Here is a 20,190-nt window from a genome sequence, read left to right as displayed (position 1 = left end):
TTCCGCAGGGTGATAACCCAGCTCTTCGAGGATGCGTTTACCTGCCGCTGTGGTGGCCAGGCGACTGAGTTGCGTGCGTTCTTGGGCTTCGGCAATCTCCTCGGCGGTGTTATGTACCCCCAGCTTCAAGAGATCCTCGGTATGGGTCCTGATGGGTAGCCCGAGAGCTCTCTTGACTATTTTGCGGATAAGAACGTTGAGCTTGTCTCGCTCCGCTCTGAGGCAGTTGTGCATAGAAATCGTGTACGTGAGGTGGCAGAGTACGAAGGCATTGATCAGCCTGAGAAGATTGTTTTCCTTCATGCCTCGATGCCGGTTTGCGATTCTGCGAACCAGGCGGAAAGCGGTGTCCGTCTTTGCGATGATCTTGCGGAGAGCAGTTCCGTTCCCGCCGTTGAATTCGACAAACATGCCCAGGACCCGAATAACGTCGACCCTGGGTATCACCCCCCCCCCCCCCCCCCCGTCACAAGTGCGAAGTCTGATGCTGCTTTCAGAGACTGGCTTCCAATCTTTGGGTCTGCCTCCCTTCTCTTTTCTGTAAAGTAGGTGCTCCGACTTAGCGGGGGAGCATCGAAGGCCGGTGGGGCGGAGATACTCCTCGATCACGTCAATCGCCTCCTGCATGGCTTCTTCGACTCTGTCCTCGCATCCGCGGGAGCACCATATGGTGATGTCATCGGCGTAAATGGTGTGCTTGACATTACAATAATGCAGGCGTCGCAGGGAGTGTTCGCATACAAAATTGGCTGTCCGCGATCTTATACCCCCTTGGCATGCACAGGCTTCGGCGAGCCCCATCCAGCCCTGGTTCTAGCTTTGGTGTTCCCGTTGCCGCTTTGGCGCCCTGGAGGCGCCGTCAATAATACGAAATAATGACAAGGTGTTACAACTAGTAAATAAAATTTATTGAAGAAATACAATCGCGCCGAGGCGCCAACTTCTAAAGCAGCGCTAGCGCGCCCGCGCGAGTATTATGAAACGCCAACGAGGAATTTACCGGCCCACGTACGACTCTACGATCAAAGTGCACGTTAAACATCCCCAGGCGAGCTAGATAAAGTTATCCGGAGCCATCCACTACGACCTGCATCCTAGCTTTAGTCGCTTCGGAACGTTAAAAATGTTAATCACCACAAACCAAATCAATACATGCGGGCGTACATTCGAAGCTAAAAGACTGCATCGTAAGTCATATTGAGCCTTGCAAAAGCGTTGAGAATGTGCTAACTTCTGGTGGAGCTTAAACACACCCTGAATAGAATCGCTTTTATGTCACAGGCCAGCTGCAGATGCGTGCGTTTCACCGCAAGACGAAACTACATGAAACAAAGAGATCACATTCGAAAAAAAAAGTCAAACAACGCGCTAAACCACGCAGAGCATGAACACACTTTTTCGAAGCGGAAGGCGTGAACTAGGCTCGAAATAAGAGGTTGTGAGTAGCCGTGGCCCTTACTTCACTAAGCCGTGTGTTCTTTGCCACTTACTCGAAGTCAGCCCGCCCGATCCTGCGAATCCACACTTCTTTTTGCGTTGCGCTCGCCGGACGGCAAAGCAAAAAGCTTTTTGCCCTCGCTGTGTCTGTTGCGGCAACCGAAGGCGGAGCAGCATGGCATCGCAATAAGTTCTCGGCCCTACACATTCTCTTGCGCTACCGCACTCCGTCAGTCCGCCTGCCGTACTTTCGTCGCGCAGGCCCAATAATGGAGGTCGGAGCGCGCTGGAAAGAAAAAAAATGTACAAAAGCGCGGCGCCTGCTCCGCGCTGGAAAGAAAAAATGTACAAAAGCATGCCGCCCACTTCCACGTACAGATTGGCCAATGGGGGAGCAGAGGAGGCTGGGGCGACAGGAGGCGTGGAGGAGGACGCCCCAGGGTGAGCGGGGTGGCGGAAAGATCTAACAATGGCGCTACTTTTGAAAAATTGAGGGGCTTTACTGCACTACAGCGCCATGTGCTGGACTACCGGCGACGCACGGTCCCCTTCGTCGCGACCGTCAGCAGCAGAGCAACCGAATGCTGCACTAGAAACCTATCAAGCGTGACGAGACCCGGCGTGAGAGTGAGGGCGAAGTCTGGCGTCACTCGGGGCACTTTCGCCGTCAGCGCGCGGAGCGCGATAGCAACGCCCCGGTATGGCCCCGCAGCCGCTCCGGCCACTTGAGCGGTGGTCCGTTTACATTTTTGGCCGATAGTACGTACGTAGGCCCGGTCAACGCGCCGACTGCACGCATACGCGCTTACTGTTCGGCACCGCTGAGCTTCGTTTCCATGAAGCTTCACTTACCGTGAGAACAATATACCTCAGGCCGCAGTCAGTGTACTTAAACGCGTAACGACGTTCTCCTCCGCCGGACTGTTCCTCGGCGCGCTGTGGCTCGTCATACCTCCGCCATATAGAAATTTCAACAAGGGGCGCTATTCTGGACATTCCGCCATTTTCTTCGATGCATGACGTAGGCGCGACGCAAACAAAATGGCGCTGGTGGCCCCGTTTTGCTTACGTAACGTGACGCCAACTTGACGTTTCGCCTAAGAAATTGAAATGAAGGCACTGAATATAGCGTTATCGGTAAAGCAAAATAGTTTTCCTCCGCAGTAAAAGTAAAGCAGCTATCTCAAAGCGTATGATTATTCCGTCGAAAACGCTTCTCGCTTCCGTCGTCTGCTGCGTACAAGCCATCACCCGCCGTGGTTGCTCAGTGGCTATGGTGTTGGGCTGCTGAGCACGAGGTCGCGGGATCGAATCCCGGCCACGGCGGCCGCATTTCGATGGGGGCGAAATGCGAAAACACCCGTGTGCTTAGATTTAGGTGCACGTTAAAGAACCCCAGGTGGTCCAAATTTCCGGAGTCCTCCACTACGGCGTGCCTCATAATCAGAAAGTGGTTTTGGCACGTAAAACCCCACATATTATTATTATTATTACAAGCCATCGTCTACTTCAATAGCTGGGATGCGTGTCCCCGGAAAATGGAATGCGTCATCGCATGTTGGCGCCAACGCACTTGTTTTCTTGCTTGAGACAACATACGCGACCTACCAGTGGTGATGCGCGCACTATCTACGCCACGTTATCGCTATCTCGTGAAACGCAAGTGACTCAGCCCGACTCGGCTCGCTGAGAAACATCCGAATATCACCGATAGCTTTGCGCGCGCCAGAGATACCACTAGAGCGACGCAAGCGCCGGCGCTGCCATCTCTTGTTCATTTCGCCGGTTACTCGCACCGAGGGAGGAAACTTCAAGGCGCCGTCTTGCGTACATTTCTTTTTATAAATTAGAAAGAGGCCGTTGTCATAACTTTTGATTCTGCGAAAAGGCATTAATCTTGATTACAATACAAATGCAGCAGTGAAAAGTGGACAACATTGCCGAAAGTTTGCTATGTTCAACCAATATTATTTCGTATAAACGCGTTCTATTAAAAAATGATGGCCCCTAACACAAATGCCAACATCACCCGAGAGCGATGCAAATACTATGAGCACGCGTTACGAACAAAAGATTTTCGTGGTGCCAAACGACGGGGAAAATGTGGCGATACGCATTCCTCTCGGCTGCCATTGCATATGGCTGCTCATTAGCATAATTCGTGCGGCTCGTCGCAGCAAAAATTATGACGGAAAATCTCAGCAATGGCGGCCCAGCGCAACGTCACGCATCGTCAAAATGACGTTTACGAAACAGCCCTTCCTGTGACGCTCCTCATGAGATATTCCTTCAGCCAATCAGCAAGCTGGCATGGCGCATATCTTGGATCGCCACCACATATTCGCGCAATTGCAGATGCATTGCACTGGCTTCTGCATGCTACCGCTCACATTCTTTTTGAAGCGCTAACATCACAATATATCTGCCAAGGACCAAAAAAATGTATTAGTCCATAAAATTTGCAGCTCCAAGTCACGTTTCGTCATCTTGATGAAAACGCAAAATGACATTTCGCAAAACTTCCGTTTCCCGGCACAAATTTTAAGGCACGTGAGCTCTCCACAGCCAATCAGAGAGTAAACATGGTGGATAATGGCGGCCGTGCAGCCGCCATGCGTGTCGAGAATCATAGAGTTTCCTACAAATTTTGTAGGAAACTCTATGTCGAGAATAACGCCCAAGAGCGGACACACTCCCATAGAGCCCAGAGGCCGAATTGACTGTAGCACACCAAGCGGATGATATTACCTTCTTCCGGTTTTGGGCGCGCGCGTTTTGAACACCAGTTGGTACACGCCGCGCAGGCTCCGCTGCTCGGCGCGGCATTCATTTATTTTTTTCGCTTCTGCTGAACCCCGCGTGGCCTCGGCGTGGAATCGTTTCATTATTTAGTAGAAATGTTTGCGGTTGACCTTTACAAGACTGCGCCGAATCTGTCAAGTGCAATTTCATAAAGAAAAACGAAAGACGTCTTCTAAAATGATGAAATGTTTATTTTGCTCTATATAAATGCTCGTTCCGGGCTTCTGCATTCATCCAAAGTTGTGGCACCAGGTAAGCAGCAGTCGTTGCCGTACGAAGCTCCACCGGATGCCATCAGCTGAAAGTAAATTACAAGCATGTATCATTTTGGTATATTGACCTAAAAGGAGTATTGCGTGTAGAGGCGAAACGTGCATAAGTGGTGAATGAGCGGCATTACAGATAAATTCACTTTTACGTACATTTCGCAGAAAAAGACTCCTCCCAAACAATGCCTTAAAATCTGAACAAAACATCCGATTTTCAAGCATCCCTCCCTTCCCGGGCATTATTTCCTGCACTTTAAGAGCACAAATACACGGGTGACTGCGCGTTTCCAAAACAACTTGGCCTCAGTCGACGCGATGGTACGCCAAGTACACAGAGGTGGTTACAATACAGGCTCAGCCAGACCATGTTACACGCTCGCAGAATGCCTTCTAGTCGAACTCACGACAGATTCCTGGGCGCAAAGTCTGTTTTCAGTCGCTTAGAATACATAAATGTCAAGTTCTTGAGCTCCTCCGTGCTATCTTTTACGCGTCCTGCCGGCGCAAGCAACACTCCCGTGTTATCACTCTCGGCAATCGCTCGTCGCGTTTTCGACAAGCGTGAGTACTGAAATAAGGTATATGTTGTTGCAGGGCTATAAAATGCGTCACAAACTTGTCCCACTAAAATTCAGTACACGCAAACCTAACTCACTATGGCCGGCTTGCTTTTTTGCTAACAGCTTCACAACGGCAGGCGCGGCGAGCATGCCTCAACATATCCCCAAAAGTTGCCAAATGGATTACAATACATTTTCGGGTCAGAGAATGCGTCACGAACTTCTACCACTAGGATTCAGTACACGCGAAACTAACTGCGGCACACAGCCGAGCTGCTTTTCGCTAACTGCGCCACTACGCCGAGCGCGGCCACTGTACTTGAAAAATACCCCAAAAAGTAGCGAAATTAGTTACAATAATGTCTGGGGTCAGAGAAAGCGCCAAAACTTGTCCCGGTAAGATTTAGTACACGTGAAACTGCGTCCCACGGCCAAGGTGCTTTTCGTCACAAAGCCAGATGCGGCGAGCGTGCCCAAAAACTACCGAAATAAGTTTTAATTATGCTTGGGCTCATAGAAAGCGTTGCAAACATCTCCCAGTACGAATCATTAACTCAATTTAACTAGGCTTGGACGGCGGAGCTGTTTTTCGGTAACTGCGTCACTATATAGGTTCAGTTTCGTGCAGTAAGCCTAAATGTGCTTGAAGTGCGTCGCAGACTGTCAAACAAAATTCCTCACCTTGTTGTAGTTCAGTAGTGCAGCTGTGCCGTACCGAAATGCAGACGGTACACAAAAGAACGCCGGGAGCCCAAAAAAAAACGGGCCCCATCCAAAAAAGACGGGTCGCCGAGCACGCGAGCTTCACATGCGCAGTCGGCCACGCTCACTCCTGCGGCTTCTCTGGCGCATGATGTATGCACGCGCGTCTGGCGCGGCGCTAGCTTGTTGCTAGGCAACGCAACAAAAATAACTCGCAAAATAGAAGTTCATTTACACGCAAAACTTTTTTCACTTTTAGTGGGAAAGAATAAAAAAAATAAAACATTGTCTGTAAGCTTATTTCACATTCTTTTTTTCTGGTGCTCGCGTCAACTAAAGGATAGAGTTGAAGCTAGGCGTGACGTGTTTTCTGTTGCCAGTTTTTGAAGAGCGTCCCCTCTTGTTGAATTTCTTGCTCTACGCCTCCGCGGTGAGCGGCCGCCCGAAATGCGTGCACTAAAGCAGAACGATTCCGAGGAAGTCACGACCAAGCATACGTGTTTGTTCGCATAAAATGCAGATGAGCTTACCCTGAGTCGTATCGCGATGGAATCCATCGCTATTGGACCGTTGGTGAGATGGCTACGGCGCGCACCCAGGCGTGGTTGTGCCTGTGGTTGCGCGCCGAATGCGAGAAATGCAAACAAATGAGGAGATCAACAAGGCTGATTCTTGGGCTAGTCGGTACGGTTTACTCATAATGGCAAAGCCTTTGGCGCCATCAAAAAGACAGGGACGTGACAGAGACACAAGACAGCGCTAACTTTCAAGTGACGTTTATTTAAACAGAGAGGCAGATATATAGCGAAGCACGTATGAAAGATACAAAAATAATCACACCCTACGCATGCGCACGCCGTTACCGTCCAGGAACGCGATTTCCTTCTCGGAAAGATTAACTGAAGGTGTACTAACACAGCCTGCTCCCTTTTTTTCGAATCAGCCGGGCTTCGATTATTTCACGCATGCAACGGTCTTTGCTTCTGGCCTCCACTGTGCATGCGCCGAACACTGGCTTGCACGTTTTGCTGGGACAATCACGGCCATGTTAACAAAGGTTCCCGACCCCTGGTTTTGCCACATTTGGCTTGTGTTCTGCAAGCCTTTCATCGAGGCATATTTTGTATTTTTGTATCTTTTGTATATTTCATACCTGCGTCTGTGTTTCAGTAGACGTCATTTTAAAGTTAGCGCTGTCCTTTGTCTCTGTCACGTCCCTGTCTTTTTGAATTGCGCTAAAGGTTTTGCCATTATGAGTAAGAGAGGAGAATCTGGCCTGATACGATGGCGGAGTAACGCGACTTCCTGCGTCACTTATCTTCACGAAAAGCGACGTCATAGCACCTCCTCAGATTTTCCTTCCTCCATGTTTCAGATGGAAACGGAAGAATGTCGAAAAAAATTGACGAGTAGCAATTTGAAAGATCAGTTATACTTTCATCAATTTAACGGGGCAGTCGTTTTGTTCAGAAGCAGCTTTCAACACATTCGTCCTTATTCTTCATATCGACAACGTTGCAGCTTAGCTTGTGCAGTGCTCACCGAACAGGACACCGTAGAGGAAGATGACGAGTCCCAGGCTCTGTGCCAGGGCGCAGGCCATGACAGGCAGCGCACAGAGAAGGGCGCCGGCCATCAGCAGGACCCGGTCCGAAAGCCAGAGACTGAGCAGACCGTACAGGGGCCCTGCGGGGTGCGCGGGACAATCCGGCGTTGCAGCGAAAATTCTATCACCCATCAGGACTGGCTCTCTAATGATCATTCCTATCCCTACAATACACAATCTCCTCGGCTTTCATGTCTTCTAGGCCGAAAGACCTTCTAGTCGCAAGGACTCTCTTTCCACATGCTCCTGTTTGACTACTTCAATGTCGTTACCCACAAAATGTTGTTTAGTCAGTCAATGTGCCTATTACGTGTGTCCTTGCAAATTCTTTCAGCCTCATCTTTCAATGAGTCTTGATAGAACACTTTTGTAGGCTTTTAACTAAGCTCTCACCTTAGTATCCGCTTGATTCGGTTTGACCGTGCTCCGTATTAACACAGACAGCCGGTGAATGCCACATGGACGTCACCGTTTGCCTTTGTTTCCGTAGCGCAGCCCGCACGACCGTCTCACGTTCTTCTACTCACGAATAACACAAAGCTTCCGCTGCAGTCAGAAGCAGATGGGAAGGGAAAATACGTGCCGTTCAACCAACCTGCGTTGTCACTCGGTTATGTGCATGTACCTGAGAGCTGCGACATGATGATGGCGATAGTGAGGGGCCACGACGCTTTCTCCCGGTTGACCTGAAGCATGTCCATGAATCCCACGTACATGACGGACTCGGATTTTATCAACATCATGCCGAAGAAGACAAACACGGCCGCGGAGGCCGCCACCGGCCAGCATGCCCGAGTGTCCGGAAGCGCCATTCCAGACGTCGTGTCGGCTTCACGAAGAGAGGAATGAATGGTTTGCCTGTCGTCTTGTCTTGGCCTGCGAAAGCACAGGTGGAGGAAATCGAGACAGGCTTTATCTGAGGAATGAGACCCTCCAGACTACCTATTTTTCTGGTAGCAAGGCTCAAGCGCATGCTCTCTGATTGATTCCAGTACCACCACAGCCACTGTACAAGATAGTTAAAAATGTACAAGATGGTACAAAGGATCTCATAAATAAGTGTGTTGAAAGATCTGTTCCACGTATTGTAAATAAATCGGAAGGAAAGACGCCTTGGACTTCTCGGGAGACGTTGCAGTTTCAAAGACGACTAAAACGGTTAAAAAATAAAGAACGCAATTTTGATGACGTAGGTGCTCTCCAGCAGCAAGTAACGGAACTTTCTCCTCAAGTCAAGATAAATGTATCGGCTGACAAGAAACGCTCTTTCGGGAAGCAGCCTCCCAACATCATGTCGTCGTCTCCTGAGAGGTTCCAGAGTCTGGTTTCCCCAATTACTCTGACCAGTGATGTTTTTAAAATTAATGGTGTACGAATGATCGAGTGTTTTATTATTTGTAATCGTTTCAATGCTCTTTTAAATCAGCATTCACTAAGGATAACGAAGTCCTTGAGCTTTTTGATGTGTCGTGCCCACCTATATCTGACATTACGATTAGGGAGCAGGGTCTTTTAAAATTACTTTTTCAGCTTGACGTAAAAAAATCTCCTGGGCCGGATGGAATACCGAATGAGTTCCTAAAACGTTATGTAAGTGGGTTTTAAAGTATCTGACAATACTCTAAATCTTTCAATGTGAGCCGAGTTCCAGATGACTGGGTAACTGCCATAGTCAAGACTCTTCATAAGAGTTGAAGCACACATTACGCTAGTAATTACCGCCCAATCTCTTTAATTTCCCCTTCAGGTAAAATTCTTGAACAGATAATACATGAGCATATTTCGGAATTTTTAGATACGTATAATATTTTGTCAAGTTCTCAACACGGATTCAGGAAAGGGTTTTCTACTTGCACTTAATTAATAACTACCGTACATGATTTCGCTCAAGCTATAAATTACAGAAAACAGATTGATGCAATTTTTATGGATTTCGCTAAATCTTTTGATAAAGTATCTCATAATGAACCACTCTTCAAATTAGATATAATGTTTGAAAACTCTCAGCTTGTAAATTAGATTCATGCTTTTCTCTCGAATAGAAAACAGTATGTTTCCTTTAATGATTGCTATTCTCACACAGTACTAGTTGACTCTGGTGTCCCTCATGGCTCTGTGCTCGGGCCCCTTTTGTTTCTTTTATCTATAGATGACATAATACAAGACATATCTCTAAAAGTTAAGTTATATGCAGATGACTGCATCCTCTACTCGGAAATCGAAAGCCAGCAAGATCAAATTCATTTGAACGAAGTACTTCAACGGGTTGTTCGTTGGTGTGTGTTAACTTTTAAAAGACCGTTTTCATGAAAATTTCCCATAAACGTAATACTCTTCCTTTCACATATTCACCTTGTAACATCTTTCTGTTGAAAGCGGAGTGCTCCAAGTATCTTGGTCTTTGGATTTCACATGACCTTAGCTGGACGAAACGCATAAACAATGTAATTAGCTCATCTAACTATGAACTCTTTTATGTAAGAGGAGCTCTCAAACTTTCTACTCTCACTGTTCGCCTTGTTCGTTTAAGGCAATTGTTCAGCCAAATTTAGATTACGCTTCTATAATTTGGTACCTGTATACACTCAAAAACACGTTAAACAAATTGAAAGAAATGAAAAAGAGAGCGGTGAGATTTATTTATAACAGCTTTGGGCGAACTTCTATCACATCATTATTAGCAAAAACCAACCTCCCAACGCTGTTTTGAGATTAAAATTTTGGTTTCAGTTAGTTAAAGGTTATTATAAGGTAGAGATATCGTAGATACCTTCTTTTTCTACAGGATATGCCACAAGGCAGAGACATGCCTTGACCATACCTGCTTTTTCCACTTGAAGTAACACCTTTAAGTATTCGTTATTTCATAGGTCAATAACTGAATGGAATAAACTTACTAATGAAGTCGTTTCCCAACCATCCGTAAACCTTTTTACAGCGGTGGCTTGTCTCACATGTCGTGCTCAGCTAATTATATGCTCTTGTGCATGATTCCGGTACATCATTGTGTTTACATTGCCAAATTATGTACTTCCTTTCCGTGTATTTCTTTTATTGTTGCAGTTGTCTGCCAATTTTCAAAACGCAACAAATGTATTTCCACTCTGCTAAAACCCCAAATCGGAGTTGCAGTATTTATAAATAAATAACATAAATAAATGGTTTTGTTACAGTACATATCCTAGTTTAGGCTAAAACTCTACACGCACTGAAAACATCGTATGTCAGGTAAACTGTCATGACCGCTACCCTTCCGTATCTTCATTTTTGGTCATATGATTCGCCCATATGAACAATCGTATGATTTGTATAATTGTCTGCACAATCTACAGTCTGCTATAAAAAGTCCTATGTGCGCGTTTGCATTTGCATGCATTTCCTGTGTAGCACTCGCACCACTAACCACCGGAATAACTATAATCATTCAAGTACACCGTTGCAAAAGATTTCATGTTGATGTTTGGTGGGCTCCTTACACTGATTCAATGGATCTGCATGTATGTTAAAAAAGTGGCATTAAGGTGAATGTCAGCGTGATAGCGATTATATGTACTTGAGTTCACTGTGCTGCATTTCGTTTCTTCAAAAGAATGGCCGGCTCTTGTTGACCAGTAAGTTTGTGAGTTCACAGGCATGATTAAATAATTCATAAATGAGTCACTGCTACGGAGATGAACTTTCTACTGTGATAGCTGAAAAATTTCGTTCGTCCATTGATATTGCTAAGAATTGTTGACATTTAAATGCGATAACCTTTTAAGGAGAAAATGCCTGTGAAAATATTTGTTGACCGTGTCATTTTCATAAAATCGACATTGTTTGTCTTCACACAATCGATAACTGTTCTAATTTCCAACGAGCCGCTTTCTTTATTTATGTGAAAAGTGTGCTTAGTAGTTAGAAAGTGCAGCATTGCAAGGATCCTTGTTATTAGGGAGTTTTAGTTTAGGGGACGCAAGCGGCTTGCGTACGCAAGAACTAGGGGCTACAGTACTGCGCATTCGCAGACGGTTCTGCGCATGCCAGTACCGTCGCTCCTAGTTCTTGCGTACGCAAGCCGCTTGCGCGTCCCCTAAACTAAAACTCTCTATTATGTCTGCACGTAGGGTCACACGGAACTGGCGATATCTCTGTTCTGGTCTGTTCAGGTTGACCTGTTTCTTTGTTTGCTGCCACGTTCTAATGAGGCAGGAAAAAAGATAACAGGGAGAGAGTGGGGTGATACACACGAAGCACATAGACTCACAAAGGCGACGCCCTGAACTGTCACTAGCGCTTGCTGAGGCCAACTGGCCTCCTAAATGTTACTGCATCTAGCACACAACGCAAAACAAGGACAGAGTGAAAACCGTCGAAGACAGGCAAGACAATTATCTTAACACGAAGCAGGGAACGACTCGGCGAAAAAGGGCAACCCGACCATCTCATAATCTTGTAGGTCTCACTCTCCTTTTTTTTTTTTTTTTACTGATCATCGTTGTGACGTCAAGATGTTACAAATGCGGTTGCGCAGGCTGTTACCAAAACCCCATATGTATGGGTGCGACGGGCCTGAAAATAAATCTATTGGAAGTTATCGCCTGTATTCGTCAGTTTTCACTCTGCCTTTGTCTTTCTTGTATTGTATGCAGTAATGGAACACCGACAAGTCCAGACTTACGTTATCTCTTAAAAGTGATACCGAGCCATGAAATGGGCCGCTTAAAATTGTGGTGAAAAGAGATCTGATTTCTTTTATCTGTTTAAAGGTAGCCAGAGTGCCAATTAATTAATTAATTAATCATGGGTTTTACGTGCCATAACCACTTTCTGATTATGAGGCACGCCGTAGTGGAGGACTCGGGAAATTTCGACCACCTGGGGTTCTTTAACGTGCACCTAAATATAAGTAGACGAGTGTTTTCACCCTCATCGAAATGTGGCCGCCGTGGCCGGGATCCGATGCCGCGACCTTGTGCTCAGCAGCGTAACACTATAACCACTGAGCAACCACGGCGGGTCCAGAGTGCCAATCATCCTAAAAAGTATTTCAGTACTGCGGAAATATTTCTTATTTTTATTTTTTATTTATTAAGTTATTTAGTCTTATGTTCACTGATGAAAACATTCTAAGTGTTTTCCAGACCGGAGACGAGCGGTATTCAAACGAAACAATACCGTGGCAAAGTTAGCTCTCCGTAACCTCTTATGTGAGAAAAACAACCTTGCAATGTTTTGGCTCTGCGCCGTGCTTGAGTATGCTATCGCTGTCCTTAGAAACAACTTTCCCTTTGAGACTTGAGAATATTCCCTTTCGAGCAAAAAAATATTTTTCTTCAATGTAGGTCCTTCTGCAAATGTAACAGCGGCTCTTTGGGTTTTAAACTCATGAACCCCTTGAAAACTAGCATTTCTACTCATAATTTCTACGAATCAATATATACACCTCAAAATACCGTGCTTCCTTTATTTTCTTCCTTATACAAACAGATTAAAAAATCACATTTAAAAAGATGAAAAAAAAAGACCACGAGCACAAAACACGCACGCATGCACGCGCAATCGCACAAGTTCGCCTGTTCAGGTGGATCGCCTGAAAGGGGCGGACATTACTCGCACGATAACTGGCAGTGTTCAGTCCCTGAGCAAACTGCTCGTTTATTATCTTTAGGGAGCGTGCTTAAATGACAAAATTGAAGCCAAGCAGTAGTGTGCTTATGTCTGCATATCGGAAATCCTCAGAGCAGCCCTTGTTTCGAAATATATGTCTCCAAAATGCATTCCGAAATACGGGAAAAGTTAAATATGCGCAGGTGCAAGAGGCGCAGGGCTTGCTTCTGTAACTATCGATATATTTATTTGGCTGGAAAGCGTTTGAGTGATTGATATTGATTGTGTGCGCGGCAAACAGTGGAATATCGTGGCACATTTTGACACTTACGGTCGTAGCGATACACGCGTCGATGCGGGTTCTCTTTGTGCTCGTTATCCATGTTTTCTTTTCAGCGCTTGGTTATGCCAGACCTCGCGTTGTAAATGAGGCCGGGTAGGACACCGGTCACCTGACCACCGAGAAGATTGTGGCTAACAATAATATTGCTCTCAAAGACATAGCTTTCGTCGCTCAAGGTGAGACTTGTGCTTTTGTTTTTGCAGTAATTAGAAGAAGATGTCTAAAAAAGTGATAATGAGTCCTGTGTTAGTGTTTTATCGGCCAGCTTATTCCAATCTACTATAGTTCTAGGAAAAAAACAATACTTGAAGAAATTGACGCGTGTAGCAACTGGAGTTACAACTAGCGAGTGTCTGTGCCTGGTAGCGTAACCTGTTGTATAGGTGAGAAAACAAGACGCGTCGGTGTTGTAGTGACCACTTATTAGCCAGGAAATAAATTAAACGACACACTCGAATTCTATCGGTTATACAAGGCAAGCCACTCCGACATAAAAGGTTAGTAATTTAAGATCGCCCATATGTATTATAAACGAATCGAACTGCTTTTTTGTAAGCTTTCTGGCTTTCCAATATCGCTTTCAGTGAATGGGTCCCATATAGTTACAGCATATTCTAAAGCTGGGCGGACAAGTGTTTTGTATGCCAATAGACGCACTGTTGGTGTGGAGGATTTTAATACGCGTCTTAGAAGAAACAACTTGCGGCGGCAGTTTGACCAGTGCTTTGACCAGGTAAGATCCTTTAAGTACAAGCCACGCTATTTATATTGCGTTACCTCTGACAAAAAACGTTTTCTCTGCCCTAGATATAGAGTAGTGACTTCTTTTTAATGTTATCAAAGTTAATGCTTATTTCATATTTTTTTGCACCATTCAACTACCTCATCAAAGTCCCTGTTTGACCTGAGTTGGCCCTCTTGAGTTTTTTCATCTACAGCACGCAGTCGTCAACGAAAAGCCTGATTTAACGGAGAGGTTAGGGACGATATCACTCATACAAAACGAAAAGGGGACCAAGAACAGATCCGTGTGGGACGCTATAATTGACGGAAGCTGTATCAGAGGTTGTTTTATTTACCGTAACAAACTGATGGCGGTTTGTAAGGTAGGCTTTAATCTATGCTAATATTTTATCATTTTTAAACACACCTCCTAGCTTATCAAGCAATTTAACATGAGACACCTTACCAAACGCTTTGCTGAAATTCATGAATATCGTGTCTGTTTCCCTTTGTTTATGGTGCTAGAAAAGTCATGTATGATTTCAACTAGTTGAGTAATCGTCGAAAGACCACTTCTAAAACCATGCTGCATGTTTGTTAAAAGGTTACGCTAATCCAGAAAACCAGTTATATGTTTATAAATTATATATTTGAGAGCTTACAAGATGTTGATGTTAATAAAATCGGTCTGTAATTTTTGATGCCATATTTATCGCGCGATTTATGTAAAGGTTTTGTTCTATCAATTTTTCAGTCTTCCGGTGATGATCCTTCGTTGATTGACCTTGCAAATGAAATGTACAGGTATTTTGCACACCATTCAACATAACCCTTTAGAAAACAGTCTGGAATATCATCAGGCCCTGAAAATTTTCTAATGTCAAGCTTTAACAATAAAGTTAGAATGCCCTGTTCCAATATAACACTGTCAGGAAGGGAAGACAATTTAGCAGAAAAGCGTAGTAAACAGCCGTCATCACTTGTAAATACACTCCTAAAATGATCAGCAAGAGCAGAGCACACTGTTTTCTCATCCCGAACACTTTCACCATTGACAAAAATGGTGTCGGAAGACAAACAGACCGGCGTCACAACCCTCCAGAATTTCTCGGGAGATGATCTGATAAAAATTTGGTAGTTTTGAGCTGTGACAGTGCTCTTTGTCTTTGACAAATTTTTTTCTTGAAGTGCTTCAGACAAGTAGCGCCTTTAAGACAAATAGCGGCTTTAACTTCTTCGCCATCCTTCAATTTATTGCGTTTATTTTTTAATCGCTTAAGTTTCCGCCTCATTTGAAACGTCTCCCATGTAATCCATGAATACGGCGCTCGGACTTCTTGACCATATTGGGAACGAACCATCCCACACAATCAAAAACGAGGCCTACGAAAAAAAATAAAGAGATCTTTTACACAACAATAAAAGGCTTGAAAATGATCAAAATCAAAAGCTAACACATCTTGTAAAATTGCTTGCAAAAGTGCTTTCTCTGTGGCCGGCCTGACCTCCTTTTATTTTATTTTTGTACGCGGGACCATGCTGTTTTCCTGCCACACCATGACACACACGCTTTCAAACGAAGCAGGAAGCAGGAGTTGGATTGCTTTCCCCCTTGTCTGGATTCAGCGTAACATACCTTGCAAATGAAGCGCTGTGGTTGTTCCGTCACACTGCGCTGCCGGAAGACCCCTCTACGTAGGCTTCACCGACGACGCATCATCGGCACCTACTTTCTTCGCTACCTTCTCCAATGGTGCTTCCGTGGCCTTCTGACAAGAGGGCCATGCAGTGTCTCTGAAAATACTAACTCAATGTTTTTCCTTACTAGCGCGCCGTGTTGTTAAACTCTCGGCTCGTCTAAATTTTTGTCAGTAATAGAAGCTGCACTTCAGCTTAGCACAACCTGGCCGTGCCACTAGTGCTACTGGTGTTAAGCTAAGTTCACATTTATCAGTATAAACATACAATTGCGGCTCGGGTGACGAAATCGACGGAGAAAAGTGAGCCGCTGACGCAGCGGCAGGCCGACCTCATAGAGTTTCTATGGCAGGTCAAAGCTCTCGTCTGTCTCCCACCCCTTCGCCTAAATGACGCAACGACCCCCTTGTGAACGTTATCGCACGGTAGCGAATCGGCACGAATATTCAGAAAAGAGAAAGGTTTGATAACGATGTGGAACAGAAAGAAGTGAGGGACACGGCCGTGATAATAATAGCACTGGCAGTACGAGTGGTCGAAATCTGCAGCCGTGGCATGAGCGGCCGGCACACTTGTCTGACGATAGCAACTGTAGCAACAACACGTTGGTGACATATGCGCAGGTTTGCCTTCTGCAGGAGTGAAAGTAGGCGAGCTGGAACCTATCGATTCTTGGGCAGCGCAAACACAAACAAAACACGAGAAAAAGACAGGAAAATCGCTGATGTAACATTTTCTGGTGTATCATGTTATCGTGGCAATGGTGTAATGCGCTTTTCCAAGAATAGACGATCAAAAGGATAGAAAGACAATGGAAAACGCTTTACCACTGGCATCTAGTGTCTCCTTCTGATCACATTTGCGTTTGCTCGTAATTTTTCGTTCTGCATATCTATCATTACTTCATCTTTCCCACAACGCAGTTTGTCAACATATTGGCGATGCAGTCAATTTTGAAAACTAGAACCATACGCGTAAATGAGAGCGATCCACGAAGTTGGATATTGTGGTGTGGTTCTCATGAGGATGCAATTCGTGTGGTGCATTGCCTACTAGCTACTATTGAAGCCTTCTTGAACGTGAGAGCATGCAATCTGGAGAAACAAACTTGAAATAATGGGCAAAGAAGTTATCGAATGGACTGGTAGCTGGCCCATTATGAATCCGAGAAGCTCACCCAACCGGCACGAGATATTACGTTCGCAATGGAAAGTACCCTCTACACAATATATATTGTAGGCAGTCATTGAATGAACTAGGCCAAATTACGAAAGAAATGAAGGAGGAAAACCCCCTTTGCCAATTAAGAAAAGTGTGCTTGAAATATCCAGAGCGAACGTGGCGGACAGGCATAGGCGTGGGCTAGAGGGAGAGTACAGCCCAGCGATTGTTGTGGTTGAAAGGGTGCGCAGGGATGCGAGCGTCGCCTGCCATGGACACCGTATATTAGTCTGGCACATAGCGGACACTGTACTACTACGCGCTCGGTGTATTCGAGAGTGAGGAAACGTCACCTGACGGTGACGTCATATGATAGTAAAGTTTATAGCTGCCATAGCCACCTCACTCCTCGCTTATATCTATTGATGCAGACGTGCGTAGCGATGCACGTCTGGTGCACCTTGCAGTAAATGCAACGGCCGCGGCAGCGCGACTGTTCCGGACGAGTGCACGCGGTGACCCTTGTATGCATTGGAGAGAACAGAACCTAGGTTCACTAAACAGGCATTACAAGGGTGAGTAAACGTCGTTGCTTGTTATTCAAATATCGGATTCAGGCCGTCCTGTTCAATAGGTGAGATCAGTCATTGAGGAAGGTGACTTGTTCGTATTAAGAAAGAGTCAAGAAAATCTGCTTTTTTACCTCTATAGCTATTCGTGGTGAGAAAGAAACATACGTTAGTCATTGCTGTTTGTGAGTTGAGCGAGCTCGCAGTTCATGCTTCCACTTAAACCGCAATGCGGGAGGAGGACAGAGAAAATTGTCTGCAGATTCCGTATCTGGAGGTGAATGCGTGACGTTCTCCGTTATTTAGCTGTAATCGGGCATAATTTATTACGCGTACCCACATGCGTAACGACCCAACTACATAACTCACGGCGAACTCTAGCCAATTCTCTCACATGCGTACGTGCCAGCAGCAAAAAGCGATGGCGACCACGCAGGGCGGACGTACGCAAAGAGAAGAAAGTGGTTGCCAATCAAATGATCTACTGGAGAAACGTGGAAAAAATTCATCAGCAGTGACCAGCATGCAAAGACTGCTGCATTGGTCAATGTCATTGCGGAGTGAAACATGTATAGATATTTCAATATTCTCTCTGTCTAGTCATTTACTTCCCATTTCACTGAACAAGAAATGTTTTCAAGTATCGTGTATCTACAAAATCAAACTATATTTTGTTTTCTTCGGTGCACAACTTCAACTTTGAAGTTCCGCATCGTGCAAGCACGAGCATTAAACGTGATCGGATGCGCATGGGCGATAAAATGGGCCTGTCAGGTATATACGCTTGTCCACTGGAGTGGCTTGCTTCTATCTGACCTTCCTGCGCATAGGCAATTGTTCCATTTCACTTTGTCCTCCATTTAACGGATCACTAGCGTCATAATCTCGTTGAAATATCCTTTGTATTTCGATTGGTTTTCATTGCTTCCCAAAGTGATTTCGTCGTAGTGGCTATTAGACTTCCGAAAGCACTCAGAATCAAATACAGCCAGCAGACAATGAAGCCAAGGAAGCATCGGTGAAATTATCTGTGGTTGGAATTCGAATGTAGAAAATAACAAAGAAAGGGAAAATGAAAGTGGACGAAAAGATAACTTGTCGCCGGCGGGAGCCGAACCCACAACCTCCGCATTACGCGTGCGTTGCACTACCAATTGTGCTACGGCGACGGCCATCAATTCGTCCACTAACTTGGGTACTTATGTGTAGTAGACCTAGCCCTTGGAGTGTTAGCCAGTGCCCCTGAGAGTCATGGTGAGCGGATGTGGAACATACTTTTTGCCCGATGGCGCCACGTAACACGTGATCTTAGGAGAGCAGGCACGAGGCTACTAAGCCCTTGCATGCTACCTAATGACATCAAGGCTGCCAGATTCGAGACCTTCGCCATGAATAAACGAGAGAAGAAGGGAAACCGATGGGCTCGATTTCAGCTCACTTGGCGCAATACGAGTGAGACGAAAGAGCTCCTCACTCTCCAAAACAACAAAAAAGCAGTCGTGGTAGCGTTTGCAGTATTTGAATTCTACCGTGAACCGCAAAAAACGAGTCTCGCCTGGACCTTAAGCTCGGACCAGACGTTGAAGACACTGATATCACGACCTATTTGATACCTACTTAATGCTCGCTTTGTTTCATATCAGCAAATATAAATGCAGAAGTCGCATGTCTGCATAATTTATACAACCGCTGCATTCAGCGAGCGCGGGCTACGAACCTTACACTCGCCTCGGTCGTCCTGCCGAAGAGCTCCACCGCAGCTGGCGTCATTCCAGCAAAAGCCACCACCATCAAGTTGAAAACATCGCACTTGGCAATGTCGACGGCAGCAGAACTCGCAGCACTTCGAGTCGCACTATAATTTTTTAATTACGAACCAACACACAAACGGTCGATTTTTTGCGACTCGAAGACGGCACTGCGGTGTTCATTGTGAGCTTTACGGCGGTCCGCATGAACAGTTGTTATCTGAAATCACAGAAGCCATACATCACCTGACCGAAAGAGGACATGAAATAATTTTTTAGTGGCTACCAAGTCACTGTGTTTTCACCGGCAATGACCATGCCGATCAAGCTGCTCGTTCGGCTCATGCAGAAGACAACCGCCTACCGATCCGACCGTCTAGGACAGGCGCTGCAAGGATGATCCGCCTACTTGCACGCCTATGCGCTACATCAGAGTGGAATGAAGCACAGTTTATGCGCGCCTGTTTATACATACTGGATCCAACCTTAAGCCTCCGACTTTGACCAGGACTTCCCGAAGCGACGCGACCCGTCTGTGTAGGCCATGGTTGGTCGTGGCGTTTATCAATGCCTACGCGTTCCGCATAGGGATGACCGACGCGGCAGCACTTGCGGCAATTGCGGCCACGACCGCAGCACTTTGCCGTTGCCCGCAGTACAGTGCGCAGAGACAGTCGCTTTTCGTCGCGCTGAACCAGTTGGACGACGAGCCCCTGTCGGAAGAAAGAATTCTGAAACATCGACGCGGCTTAACGTCGCATCAGAAGGCCGCGCAAGCGCTTGTGCTTCTTGAGATCGACCGACCTGTGTGAACTCCTGTGATTGAAACTCCTGTTCTATTGCCTGTTTCCTTGTCTTCTATTTTTCTTATTTCTTTTTCTTCTCCTCTTGCTTATTGTAGCCCTTACAACCCCTATATCAGCCCCCCCCCCCCCATCAGTGCAGGGTAGCAAACTGGAAACTCGTCTCTGATTAACCTCCCT

General features: G+C 45.9%; 1 protein-coding gene and 1 non-coding gene across 4 annotated transcripts in view; both read right to left on the bottom strand.

Annotated features, from left to right (window-relative positions):
* The window catches only part of LOC142571414 (monocarboxylate transporter 13-like), a 46,628-nt gene extending 26,477 nt beyond the window's left edge, over nucleotides 1-20,151 (bottom strand). For 2 of the 3 annotated variants that reach the window (XR_012825874.1, XM_075679743.1), the window contains exons 1-3: nucleotides 15,668-20,151; nucleotides 8,002-8,252; nucleotides 7,313-7,456 (exon numbers count right to left, since the gene is read on the bottom strand). Coding sequence is in view for 2 of the 3 variants with exons in the window: in XM_075679743.1 (XP_075535858.1) it covers nucleotides 7,313-7,456; nucleotides 8,002-8,188 (331 nt within the window). In the remaining variant the exon portion in view is untranslated. Of the gene's footprint in view, nucleotides 1-7,312; nucleotides 7,457-7,769; nucleotides 7,923-8,001; nucleotides 8,253-15,667 lie in introns of those variants that run through there. The other variant, XM_075679744.1, reaches the window with a different exon arrangement.
* TRNAT-CGU (transfer RNA threonine (anticodon CGU)) lies at nucleotides 18,556-18,628 on the bottom strand. The gene has a single exon. It is a non-coding gene; the product is annotated as a tRNA-Thr (tRNA).
* Nucleotides 20,152-20,190: the final 39 nt, after the last annotated feature.

This window comes from Dermacentor variabilis, chromosome 2 (genome assembly GCF_050947875.1).
Source record: "Dermacentor variabilis isolate Ectoservices chromosome 2, ASM5094787v1, whole genome shotgun sequence".
Classification (NCBI taxonomy): Eukaryota; Metazoa; Arthropoda; class Arachnida; order Ixodida; family Ixodidae; genus Dermacentor; species Dermacentor variabilis.
This window is presented reverse-complemented; position numbering and strand designations above follow the sequence as displayed.